The sequence below is a fragment of the Pyrus communis genome, chromosome 14 (assembly GCF_963583255.1).
Source record: "Pyrus communis chromosome 14, drPyrComm1.1, whole genome shotgun sequence".
NCBI classification, from domain to species: domain Eukaryota; kingdom Viridiplantae; phylum Streptophyta; class Magnoliopsida; order Rosales; family Rosaceae; genus Pyrus; species Pyrus communis.
Genome location: NC_084816.1, coordinates 14614004 through 14627283, shown reverse-complemented (window position 1 = coordinate 14627283; position 13280 = coordinate 14614004). Strand labels below are relative to the sequence as shown.

Sequence of the window (13280 nt, the reverse complement as noted above, 5' to 3'; positions counted from 1 at the left end):
AACTGAGTTCGTCTACAAGGTTTGGCACCGGATGTGGTCTGGGTGGCCATCAAGACCGAATTTCAGCGCGGTTTTCTCCCTTGAATTTAGTTTGGAAATAGAACCAGACTACCTGAACCGGTCCACGATCGAATTTTTTAAATTCTTGGGCGGGCGGTTATTATGATCCAAAAAAGATTTTTATGATTTTACATTTTTCACACCCTTTAACGCTACAATGATTAATTGCGTGAATTATTAGTAATTTAGTGTTGAATCTCTTAAATATAATTTATATGTATTTTATTTTATCTCTAATGTGAGACTATAAGTGCAAAGGTTGATGACGTGTTTAGAGTTTTGATTTGAATATATTTTTATGTAAAGATGGATGTGGAAATGTGTGTTATACTTTGTCTAAGGGAAGATAAAGATTTTCATTATATTAATACACCACTACCATTACATTCCGTGCCAATCATACAACGACATAGATAAACTTTTTTTCTATATGGCATTGAACGACTGACATGGAATGCTACAGTGGCAGTATACTGTATCAAAGAACAAATTCAATTCGTTTCCCTAGTGGTTTTTTTTTATTTTTTATCCTTTGCTGCACATCAAAAGAACAAATGACACTAAACTCGAGAAATATACTTTGATTGGAAACTAAGCTGCTCTGCCTCAATTAAGAATCATATTTTGGTAAGAATTAGTTGCTCTTATAGTCAAATTATCCCGAATAGAACAATATGAACAACAATTTCTAATGCTTCACGTGCTTTTCAGGGCCGATAACGCGTCCTTGGTTGCAGCGGAGATCACAGCATCTGAGGCATTCGGCAAGTAGTAATATTTTCCTGCACAGCAAATGTTATGATGAGATTATGATACTCTTCACAGATGACGAAGAGTAGGTGATATTTGATATATGTTGGACAAAGAACCTTGAGCTACTCTGGCAATCTCCTTAGCAAAACCAGTTGAAACAAACTTATTTTCAGTGTCAATGACGAGGAGAGACATCCCTGCTTTGTAGATTTTACCAGCAACCTCAAGAATCTCGTCCTTCATTAAGACGCACCAATAAAAATTACCACAAGTTAATGCAATAGAGAAAAGCTGAGGGGAAACATGTGCACATCTCAGTAAGGTCATGCGCTGTGAGGTCCAGGCTACAATTAATATGTCAAAGAAAGCAGTCAAGATTTACCTTCAACTCCTGTGACGAAGGTTTTGGAACATCGCTAGCAGCAGCGGCTTCAGGGTCAGTGGATCTTTTTAGTGATATATTGGCTCTACCATCCGTTATTGCAACAATCATTATGCGTCCAACATCACCACTCTTCTCTGCATTTATTCCAACCCTAACAGCCTAAAGCAGTTTAAATTTCAGATTACAGTCAGTTACGAGGGTGTGGAGATGCCAGTACTCAAGAGGGTTTAGTAACATACCGTGGTCAGACCATGAGCAAGGGGAGAACCTCCACCGCAGGGAAGTCTCTCAAGACGGTTTCGTGCCATTGAAATTGATCTAGAAGGAGGCAGAAGAACTTCTGCTGAATCTCCACGGAAAGGAATGATAGAAACCTAAACGACATTACCAGTCAACCTGTTACAAGGATAGTCACCAGGACAACACACGCTCACGAATATCTTATTATATTTGCTTTCATGGTTTGCTGATCCGAAGCACACGTTAATAACTAAATTAATAACTAAATTAAATTCTTATAGAAATTTGGGGATGGATTCATTACATGTATGAAGAAAAAATGGAAATCATTGTTTCCTTTATGAAGTGCAATCACCAGAATTTGGTTGGGTCCTATATCCTACTGTTATCGTCTATTATTTATTTTGATGAACGTGTCATTAATTGAAATTTTCTTTTCCTTTTCCAGTCAATAAATAAAAGCTCTAATTCAACACAATCAAATTTCACTGTTTACTTGGTACAAACTCTGCTTTTCTTCTACTTTGTTTTTCTCGTTTTCTCGCCAAAAAAATGACAAAGGAAATCTTCTTGAGACTAAACTAGTGGTAGACATCTTTTAAATCAAATATGAAAGTTTATGTCACCTGATCTCTGCTCGTATAACTTTCTGCTAGTAACTTGAGTGCTGCACCTTTTGCATTCTGCATTCTATTCAATGCCATGCTTCCACTTGCATCAACAACAAATATAACCTGCCATGAAGCACATTGAAAACTGCTCATCTATATTAAGTATTTGCAGGAACACTCGAATAATTTAAGATGTCAATAAAAAAGATTCACTGTATTGGTCAAAGTTTCTCAAATCCTAGGAAAAGCTGATTATCAAATTCTATGGATTATGAGAATGGCAACCTATGCCAAAACTGAGGTTCAAAAACAATAATACAAAAAATAGGGAGAGCACTTTTGCATCATAAGCTACCCACGGCGGTGAGAATGAATCATGTAACTAAACTAGGGAGTTAATACCAGTGCTCCTGCTTTTCGTGCCATTCTCTTTGCTCTCATATCAGATCTTTCAACAAAAACTTTCCTACTGCTTTGGGTGTTCCTTTCCCTACGCAACTTTTGATATGGTGCAGCAGCTCTAAGAGTTGCATCAACAGCTAGTCTCTTTATTGGGCCCTGTAAAATCAAAGCTTGTCAGAAAAGTCAAGCAAATTTTTTAAACCAAACAAAATTTTCTAAAATTTCTGAAAGTCTACTAGATGGGGTGGTCAACCTTTGGAAGCATTGGCTTAATATATCGACCTCTATCTTCTGAAAATATTACATTCTTTGCTCTCCCAGCCTTTCCTTTGCGTCTCTGCGCTTGCTGTGCAAAAAAGAGTAGCTTCTCATCCACCAAACCCCCTTCTGCATCAAAGATAAACTCTTCAGGTATTTGGTCTTGCTCTTGTTCATTCTCTTCATCATTCTCTTCATCATTCTCTTCATCATTCTCATCCTGGTTACATTGGGAAGTTTGCAGAATAGTTAAACTTGTGTTTCCCTCTGTAAACAAAGGAATCCGTCTGCACCAATTTCAGTGTGAAGCTTAACTTTTAATCAATGTTATTGTCAACAAACCTCTTTTTCTTCCTCTGCATTTTGTTCCTCCCCAGACTGTTCATTTTGTGGAGGAGGTGGTGGAGGTGGAGGCTGTTGATTTTGCTGTTCTGGTGGGTTCTCACTGATGATTGAACGAGGAAGAATGACCAGCTCTACCTGAAGTGGGTAATACCTCAGAGCTAAAATTCAGTGTATATTCCCGCAAGTTGCAAAATATAATGATGCAAGTACTGATGAATATAAAACTATTAAGATGTAAAGTGGAAAAGCCCTTTCATTATTCAAGTTGGCTGCTAATTCAAGAAAAATGATGAACAAATTGAGCTACAACGAACAGCTGCTGCTTTTCTTCACCATTCTTATTGTTCTCCACAAAATCATAGCAACTTCAACTCAATAACATAATAAGCAGTAGTACATACGGTAAGTATGGCCATCAAAGGAAAATGACTTAAGATTACTGCTACCCCTGGTTGGTATATGATATAGCACATCTGTTTTGAATAACAATATTTTGCAACATGCAGAAACACGAGTGCATGTGCGTACGGCATACGCCGAAAAGATGTGCACTGCCTTTCAGAAGTATAATTAACAACTTTATTTTCCTGTTTTGATAGAAGAGAAATATACTTAACAGCTTTTTTGAGGTCGTCAACATTAACTTTTTCTCGTCCATCTAGCGCAGCTAATGATTTTGCAACACGAGCAGCATATAACTCAGCTCTATGTCCCTGTTATTTCACAATGAAATTTGAAGTTAATTTCTGGCCCAGTTACGGGAAAAAGATAACATGTTAAAATCAGAAGCATAAGAAAAGAAACAAATAGTAAGAGTTTGGCCAAGTTAAGATATTAGAAATTTTCTTTACTCCTTAAGTCCACATCAATAAGATGAAGAGATGAATTAAAACAGGTAAAATAAATTGGATTGGTCCCCTAGGCTATTGACAATACTAGGTCTGGTTATGGCAAGATGGATGAAGGCCTACCCCGGGTTTCAAAGAGGTCTTTCATCTGACTTGGTATGACCCATGGCGGCTTGGGTAATAAATATCATGGGAGCCAAATTCTGTTTCCCTTGTGTTTCCTAAGTTGTAAGAATCAACATTGATTTTTATTTTTACTCTCGACTGTTACAGATCTCACTTTTTTTTTTTTAATTACATTATGTTTTTCAGCGATATTATCAATCACTGCAACCAATCAGCCAAGTTTCAAGCTTGCTCCCTCAAATCCTGAGCCTAATAAGTTTCTTGAACGCCATTTCCAAATCTGGGCACCGATTTGGCATCAACAAGGACATGATGATTGATTCTGAACTCCATAAAGCATTTCAGTGAAAAAGGCACGTTAATTTCGTTAAAGTCCCACATTGGTGGGGTGAAAAGAAACCAAGGGGTTTAAATAGAATTACCCCACTCTAACTACTATCGAGAGGCCTTTTGTGGTAAAACCCCACACCTAACGGATTGGGCAGGTGCTAAAGTTGGGGACAGTATCGATATCGTTAGAGTGAGGAGGGTCTGGCGATCCAAAAATTCCAACAAATTTGGGAATCCAAATTGGCAAAATTGAGCCCAATTTTAGAACATGTGAACCAAAAAACTTCACTAGGGCATATAACCATAAAGCTTCCCACATTACTCCTTCCACACTGCCATTTAATGTGTATGGCATCCCCGCATGCATTATGCATAAAAAAATTATAGTTCCCTTTAAGTTTTGTGCTGCATTCAACTCCTACAGAATGAATGCCAAACTAAAAGTTGGGAGATTATGCAACAATAGGTAAAATAATTCATATAAAAACTCTTACCTTATAAAAACCAATGATTGTGAGTCACACTTCACTACCGCATAGCCTATGCTAATTGTTAATCTAGCCCCAGGTCGTTTAGGTTCAAGGGTAGCAATGAGGGGTGGGGAGAGCCTTGGTACACTATGAATCTTAAACTCAGTTGGCAGCTTAAGTGGCAATGCAATGGAAGCATAATCATGGCTTCACATAATATTGTTTAACTTCGAATGATTTTAAGAATTACTCTCTTTCTCACATACTGTGGGATATGTTAGCAGTTGTAAAGTGATTTTGGTTGAGGTTTTCCTACTTGTAATTAGATCCTCTTGAGAGATTTTCTTGTTCTGTTCTTGGTGGATTTCTTATCCACCTCTGTGTATTTCACTTTTCTTTTTTAATAAACTGTTAATAGTTTCTTCTCAAAAAAAAAAACATTATATTGTTTAACCAAAAGGAGAGAAAAACTCATGCAAAATATGTCGGATCTTAATAACAAGTTTCACAGAATAAACCTGGCAACCACCTCGAAGAGCTTCCAAAACCAGGTACTTTAATTGTTCTCTGCTGATAGGAACATCCTTTAGATACTCTCGTGCTAAAATGATCTGAAACATATAAATAATATGGAAAGAATCAAATAAATTTCATCTTCCAACATCACAAAGTTCGATGAGAACAAACCATCAAATATATCATGATATTCAACGATACAAATCTATTGCCTACAAGTTATGGGTACACATGCTTCTATGTGACTATATCAATAGTCCTTCAACACATATCTAAAGACTAAAGTTAGAATTCCAGTTTCATCAGCATGGTTTCTTGACTCCTTTTTTACATACTTAGGGATAAACAGCTACACAGGACTTGTCTGAAGCCTTTTAGAAAGTACATCTCTATCTTTAAGCAAACTTAGTGCTGCAGATGATATGGAACATCAGGGTGGCATTCTAGGATTTATAAAGCTGACCCCACTTAGTGGGATACGGCTTTGTTGTTGTTGTTGTTGTTGTTGTTGTTTTTGTTTCTTGCATATATTTTCTGTCACCAACTACCATCTGAAGTATTGCATAATACATACTACTAGTAATCTCTTACAGTCCAGACATATAAATAAGACTCATAATGATGCAAGGACCAATAGAGAAATTAATCCCCTTTTATCCCCAGTCATGGAAACAATAAGTCAATAAGATCTAAAAACCAACGCAGTTTAAGGACCATTCTTTCTTCCATTTCATTTTTCTAGTTAATAAATTTTATCAAATCGTGTAAGGTGTAATGTAAATGGATAATTTTTAAATCTCGGCGATTTCTATACTATGATAGTCATGTCATTACACCCAATGTCTCTCATGAGAATGACAATCTAGCGAACAAAAAAACCACTAACTACCTGAGTTTTCACATATTCTGTTTCTTCTTCAACCATTTTAAAGACTTCAGAACTGTGTTCCTGGAATTGTGTTGCAATCGCCACAGCTGCAACACGATCATCAAAACCCATTTCAAAATCTGCACTGCAAAATAAGTGTGCATCATTAGTAAAATGAGAAGGCTTATTAAAAAAAAAAAATAGATAAATTGTTTTGTTCCACTAGGTAAATACAAGATCTGTACCTCAAATTAATTGCAATACGATCTAGTAAGTGTTCCCGAACAGAACCCTCTTCCGGATTATAAGTAGCAATCAAGAGAGGCTTGCATGGGTGTCTAAAGCTGATTCCCTCTCTTTCCACAATATTAACTCCTTCAGTTAATACGTTAAGAAGCAAATTACTTATACCCTCATCCAAAAGATTAATTTCATCAACGTATAATACACCTCGATGAGCTTCAGCAAGAAGGCCTGGCTGGAAAACAGTGGTTCCTGTTTTTACAGACTCCTCAACATCAACAGATCCAATAAGTCTGTCCTCCGTGACTCCAAGTGGAATCTACAATGTGAAAATAGGGTATTTACATAAATGAAAATCATATGAATATGAAGGGATGTTTCCATGAAAAAGTACCTGTACAAAAGGAGACCGGACAATCTGAGTCTTGATATTACCCGCAGAATCAAACTCCATGCAGTCAGCTAAAGTATTTTCCCATCTTTAAGAATTACAACCAAACCATTATCATTAAAAGAGACTTACACAATATCAACTGGACAAGTGAAAACAGAACATCTGATCAAAACTTCGTGTATGGGGCTTTCTAGGACATAAAAGAGAAGTAAATATTTAAGCTTCAAATCAACAGCCACTACCCACTATTCCCATCAAAACTGCACATGGTACTGACTGAAAGAGAATGGTTACAGAAAAGAAGGGTTCTTTATTTGTTTTAACTTTTAATCGATATATGGGTCATTGTAATGACATTGTGACAAGAAATGGATCCGAGGGATATAAGCATCATGAATTAAAAATAGTTACTTGAAACATTTCCATTCTAATTTTGAAGATTCACATAAAAATTCTTGTGGACTAACATTTTCTATTGCTGATCCAATTTAAATTTCAAAAAAGAGTTTCTTGGGCAGAAAACATCATTTACTATTTGAGCAACAAAACATGTCTTGTTCTCTGTGGTTCTAACCTAAAAAATTTCTCAGAAGATAGACTAAGAAAAGATTGAGAAATTTTCTAAGTTCTCAGGGACACATGTAATAAGTTAAGAGTGTATAAATATATTTTAACAACACCAATATATTTAGATTCTGATCTTAATATCGTCGGTAAGTCCTAAGGCAGGTTCTGAAAATGAACTTTCTGCTTGTCAATTAAGTCTGATTTTGTGAGCAAAAAAAAGCCATTTAAGGTTAGAGGTACCTAAGCATAGAGTGAACCTGCAGATGATGCTGAAAGTCCATTATGAAATGCATTTTGGGTTGGGGGGTGCCGGGTATATAAGGAAAAATGATCTGGTGTGGGAAAAATTGAGATGTAAGTTGTAAATGTGTTCCATAGATGTGTTTCTTGCTCAAGTCACCTCAATTGTGTCAAACATTCCAAAGAAAAGTACCATAACTTGTCATGTGTGAAAAAGTTTGCAAACTGCATTAGCCAAAATTCGTTTTTGCTATAGTCAAGAAAACCAAGCAAATCATGTCATAACAAGGAGTTTACATCCATATTTATCCCCTCTATCTATGTTGATCACAAAATAACCCGTAAGCATTCAGTATGCTTACTCTTCGGGGCAGGCTGGATCAGCATTTGCCATTGAACCAACGACTACTTCAATGGGTGGTAAAATAGCATGCAACCCGCGTGCCATTACTGTCTTCGCTGTTCCCCGCCTTCCAGAGATAGCAATTCCTCCAATTTCACGGTCTATAGCCCCAAGCAACAAAGCAGTTTTGATAGCATCCTACAAATAAATAAATAAAAAGTATTCATAAAATGTGCATAAATGGAAATTTCACTGATTAACCAATGACAGAAGTTGATTGTTATACAAGGATTTAATATAATACTAAAACTTGGAAAAAGTTCAATTCAGCCTGACTTGAAACAGAAGAGAATAAAAGAATCAATAATGCAAAATGACAGAAGAGAATAAAAGAATCAATAATGCAAAATGACAAACATTCAAAATCAGAACAGTATTTCTGAATGCACGCCTACGCCTCTTTAGACAGGACGGTATTCTAAATTACTGGAATGGGTTGAACTTGGGTGCAAACTGGCAGGCACATTGCCTTGCCAACTTGCCGAATCCTCATATGCAACGGTTTAACCATAAATATCTGTTGACCCTAGAAACTACTAAGCCTACGTGGCACGCAGGCCGAATAACTAATGAGCTAACTACGTCCTTCGGTTGAATGCGGTTGTGCCAACTCGACGACCGGGCTCAGTCGATGAGTAGAATGAAATGTGGTGGTGGTGTTGAACGTGTTGTTGACTTCAGTTATCCGAGTGATTGCAGCAGAGGAAAGATCCTGAAGACAAGGCTACTAGTCACTATGAAGTTCAAATAAAATTCAGCTTTCAATGTGCTGAACACTGAGTAACTGGGAACACCTCACTTCGCCGAAAAAGCTAATGAAATGACCTCTTTCAAGAAGATAGAAGACTCCTTATCGGCAGAGACATGGATAAATAGCCAACAAACTCAAAGCAGTTTAAAGGTGCTCCTCATTCGCTTGACTATATGGCTCCAGTGCTGTTAATCCAAAGTGAAGATGCCAGTTGCCAACACAGTGACAAAGTTAGGGAAGTTAGTGTTTTTCTCAAAGATGAGAAGATTTCGCTTGGAGCGAAAATTTGTGCAGAGCAAATTTATGTGTTGTGTTGAAGGTCCTTTTCACATTGTCCACCCCAATTGCAGTGTTGCGTTGAAGGTCCTTTTCACATTGTACATCCCGATTGCAGGTGAAGACTCTGTATGCTATATCCCTTAACCTCCTGAAATAATTCCAAGATAAGCTTTCTTGAAATTTTACCAAGATAGGGTATCCTATATCCCGTAGGCTTTCACTTGCTTTCTCAACCAACACATAACCTTTAGTCAAAGCCTTTCTTATCTTCCACGTGTATGCATATTTTTAACCTCCCATCTTTTCCTAATGCCATGTACTCATCACCAAACCTCTAATTATAATTAATTTGAGTAATTTAAAACAAAGGTAATTATCTTCACCCAACCAACCATCATCACTACGTGCTGCATACTCCTCAAATCAAATGTGATGAGTTCAATCCCTTATTCCATTTAGTCCTTCCCCATCTTCCCAAACCCAAACGATATTTTTCAAGATAATTACTAGGATAAAAATCAATAATATCAAAGATAAAATCTCTTTTATCTTTGGAGTCATCCAACGGCTTCAATCCAGACAGTACAGAATCAGGTCTAAACAATATCCCATTTACAGAAAATTTAGTTACAAAATTGTTCCTGATGAAATGTATACCAAGTATATTATACAGCGTCCAATCCACAGAAGTGGGTAAACTCCAGAACCCCATAGGCAAGTGGCCCTCTATCACAGTGGTGGAGAGGAATGTTACCCTTGGCGTGGGTTCAAATCCTGTCGACGGCTAATCTAACATCTAAACTAACAAAATCTTTGACGGAAAAAAGAAAAAAAAAAAAAAAAAAAAAAAAAACACTCCAGAACCCCAGAACACCAGTCACTTATGAAAAAATCATCCCAACATGATAATACCCAAATGAAAGAAAACCAACCCAGAGCAGCATTCACAAATAAACTTCCAAGACAGAACTAATTCCTTGAAGAAATTCAAAAAGCTAGAAAAACCCAATTCAAATTTGGACAAGAAAATGCAGAATAAAAACTCCAAATAGCATTTGCGAAGAGAAAGAAAGATGGGATTTTAAATTTTGTGTGTACCTGGCCAACAACCGCAGCTAAAGGAAAAAACTGTCTTCCATAGGAAATGGAGTCGAAGCTCTTTTCTGGGGTGAGTAAGGCCCCGTTTCCAGACTCAATAGTGGCAGCCGCCGCAGAAGCGGTGACGCGAATGCGAGTGCGACGGCTCTCGAAACGTTTTGCACTGAGAGAAGAAGAAAAGGAAGGAGAGAGGAGAAGAGGGTGCTGTAATCTGAAGAGGGTAAGTAGCGAAGAAGAAGAACAAGAAGAAGAATGGAGGTGTGAGAGAGATGTACACGGCGAAGATGTTGGTGAGAAAGCCATTGAATTGAAACTCGGGAGGAGAGGAGGGAACTTGTATGAAATGGATGTGATGGACAGGCTTGTATGTTGCTCTCTTATCCTCTATATAATCTGTTTCGTTGACGGAAGCCCAACACATAAAGAGTTTGTTGGAGAGCTTTTGGTAGTATATAGTCTTGCAATTCTATTTGGAATAAGAATATGATTGTGTAAATTCTAGTGTATTTAGAGATATCTTTTATATTCTCTTTAGTAGTTTAATTCCTATTAAGAGTTGTAATCCTAAAATGGTAAGGATTTAACTTATCATAGCACTATAAACAAAGACACAATGAGGTGATACAACACACACCTCACAATTAAATCTCTTTTCTCTCTCTCGCTACCGCCCGCCTCCCTCTCTCTATTCCCTTAGAATAGCTCAGTTAAATAAGCCTACAATACGTTACCAGGACGCTCTTGCCAGAAACTAAGGAACTGACATATCGTAGGAGGGGGTTTTCTTCCACAAAATTCAAAGTCTTTTATTTGTTTTCTGTCAATCAAGTATGCTTAAAATAAAGGAAGATATTTGAAATGACCATGAAGCATGAAACCATTCCACATAATGCATGAATCCCCTATGTTTATATTTTCCTTTCGATAGATATATATATATATATATATATATATATATATATATGTATGTATATATATATATGTATGTATATATGTATGTATGTATATATGTATGTATATATATATGTATGTATATATGTATGTATATATATATGTATGTATGTATTGTATATGTTTCATATATTTGTCAATATATATATATATATATATATATATATATATATATATATATATATATATTTAGGGATATAAAGATATCCCTAGTTATGTTTCGTGCATTACGCCATGATATTGCTATGTGGAATTTGTGAGTCAAAGCATATAAATAAATTAGAAGCAATTTAGGGTTTTTAAACCCTAGTTATGTCTGGAAAAAAATAAAAAATAAAAAAATAAAAACTGGCAAACAGTGTGGCACTGCCGCTGCACCTAGGGATGGGCACGGGCCGCGCCGAACCCAAATTTGAAGGAACCTGGCCTACCCGTTTTAAAATGTAATGGGCCGGGTAGGGATATTTTGAATTTGGGAACCGAACCTAACCTGGCCCGTTTCAAATGGGCCGGTTCGGGACGGGTCCAACTACTTTTTTTTTTTTTTTTGCAATTTTTTTTTCTTTTTTTTTTTCCCGATTTTGGGCATACTATCACCAACCCGCGACCCCCAATTTTCCATCACAAAGTCCGCTTGCCACATCTCACCGATCAACAAACCATAGATTAAACATTTTTCTCTCTATAAATGCAACCCTTCTGATCTTCTGAAAAATTTGTAATCTGGGTTATGCAGTGGATCAAACATTTTTCAAGCATTTCTCACGCCCCAACCCCAACCTAAATCCCCAAATAGAACAAATAAATAAATAAATAAATAAAAATCTTCAAATACAATTTCAAATTCATCAAAAAATAAAATAAAATTGAATCCCTAATTAAGCTAAATCCCTAACATTTTTTTTGAATTTTTCAATCAAATTAATTGAATCCCTAATTCCTAACTCCCCAAATTCGAATTCAGAATAAAACTGAAATTAGATGCCAAGAAGAAGAGAAGTAGGAGCCTAGGACAACCTCGTTGAGTCTACATTCGTGCTTGAACCCAACCACACCAGCAGCTTCGGTTGGAGTCGTTAACCCTGACACATAAATCAAACAAGAGACATCGTCTTCCACAGATCCCACCCTCGCCATTACAAAATCAGAAAACCACAAAGTCATAAACCCACAAAATCAGAAACCCTAATCAATCGAAAAGCTTAAGTAAAAACCCTAAATTCCTAAAACAGAAACCCTAATTCATAAATTACCTAGGGATGCCACGATGGGGAGTCAAGAGAGGATGCCACAATGGTGATGGTGGTTGGCTGCTATGATGTCAACGCAATCGAGGTCGACTCAATCACTACGGGTGGGAGGGATGAGCAAGTGTGGAGAGTTGATGTATGGAGATGGAAGCTTGGGCTCGAGATTGAGCTATGAGACTAGAGAGGAAATGAGATTCAAGGAGAAGAGATCGAGGGAGAAGACTCGGAGTCCAAATAGAGAAAAAGGGTGAAGGGAGAGTTTGAATGAATTGCATCTTAGATATAGGTTGAGAATAAGAGAGGGAAGGTGATAGATTGATATACAGTAGAGATTTAGGCAATGAACGGTCCTGGCCAGGGACCCGTTTTCTTAAAGTTTTAGAACCAGCCCGCCCCATTATTTACTAGGAACCGGCCCACCCTGCCTCGTTTTGTATTTTTAATTTTTGGACCCACCTCGAACCGCATAGACTCGTCCTGACCCATGGGTCCAAGACCCGTTTGCCCACCCCTACTGCACCACCATAGTGGCTCTGTCGAACCACCGCCGCTGGCATAAAGCTTAGTCGCGTGGAGCATATCATAGAACGGTGTCGTTTTGACACCTTGGACCACATGGTAATAGTCTTTGGGCTTTGCTGCGCTGACCTAAACACCCCAGGCCTTCAGCCTAATAAGCTTCATGGGCCTGAAGTCCCTTAGCCCAACTAAGAAAGCCTGCAGCCTTATTTACCCATTGTCCCGCAAGTCCCTAGCCCAACTCCAGCAACCCAATGATGCTGGGCTTTTATTTGTCCCATGATTTGGCTTACCCGAAGCAGCCCATAGCTAATTGGGCTTGCCCTAATGTTCGACCCACTTGCTAGCGGCTTTTATTGCTAAGCTTGGTTTG

General features: G+C 37.5%; 1 protein-coding gene across 1 annotated transcript; it reads right to left on the bottom strand.

Annotated features, from left to right (window-relative positions):
- Positions 1-621: 621 nt before the first annotated feature.
- On the bottom strand, positions 622-10562 carry LOC137715856 (magnesium-chelatase subunit ChlD, chloroplastic). The gene is made up of 15 exons (XM_068455207.1): positions 10188-10562; positions 8019-8197; positions 6850-6934; positions 6458-6774; positions 6234-6357; positions 5347-5439; positions 3672-3767; positions 3052-3189; positions 2705-2929; positions 2452-2607; positions 2065-2172; positions 1438-1572; positions 1196-1357; positions 930-1050; positions 622-842 (listed from the first exon to the last, which is right to left on the bottom strand). The coding sequence occupies exons 1-15, from the start codon at positions 10488-10490 to the stop codon at positions 757-759; spliced, it is 2328 nt and encodes a 775-aa protein (XP_068311308.1). The 5' UTR covers positions 10491-10562; the 3' UTR covers positions 622-756.
- Positions 10563-13280: the final 2718 nt, after the last annotated feature.

Coding starts and splice junctions, on each gene's coding strand:
- LOC137715856 (XM_068455207.1), bottom strand. CDS start 10,490: ATGGCTTTCTCACCAACATCTTCGCCGTGTACATCTCTCTCACACCTC. Junction 2,930..3,051: donor ATGCAGAGGAAGAAAAAGAG/GTTTGTTGACAA, acceptor CAATGTAACCAG/GATGAGAATGATGAAGAGAA. Junction 1,051..1,195: donor CTTCGTCACAGGAGTTGAAG/GTAAATCTTGAC, acceptor GTCTTAATGAAG/GACGAGATTCTTGAGGTTGC.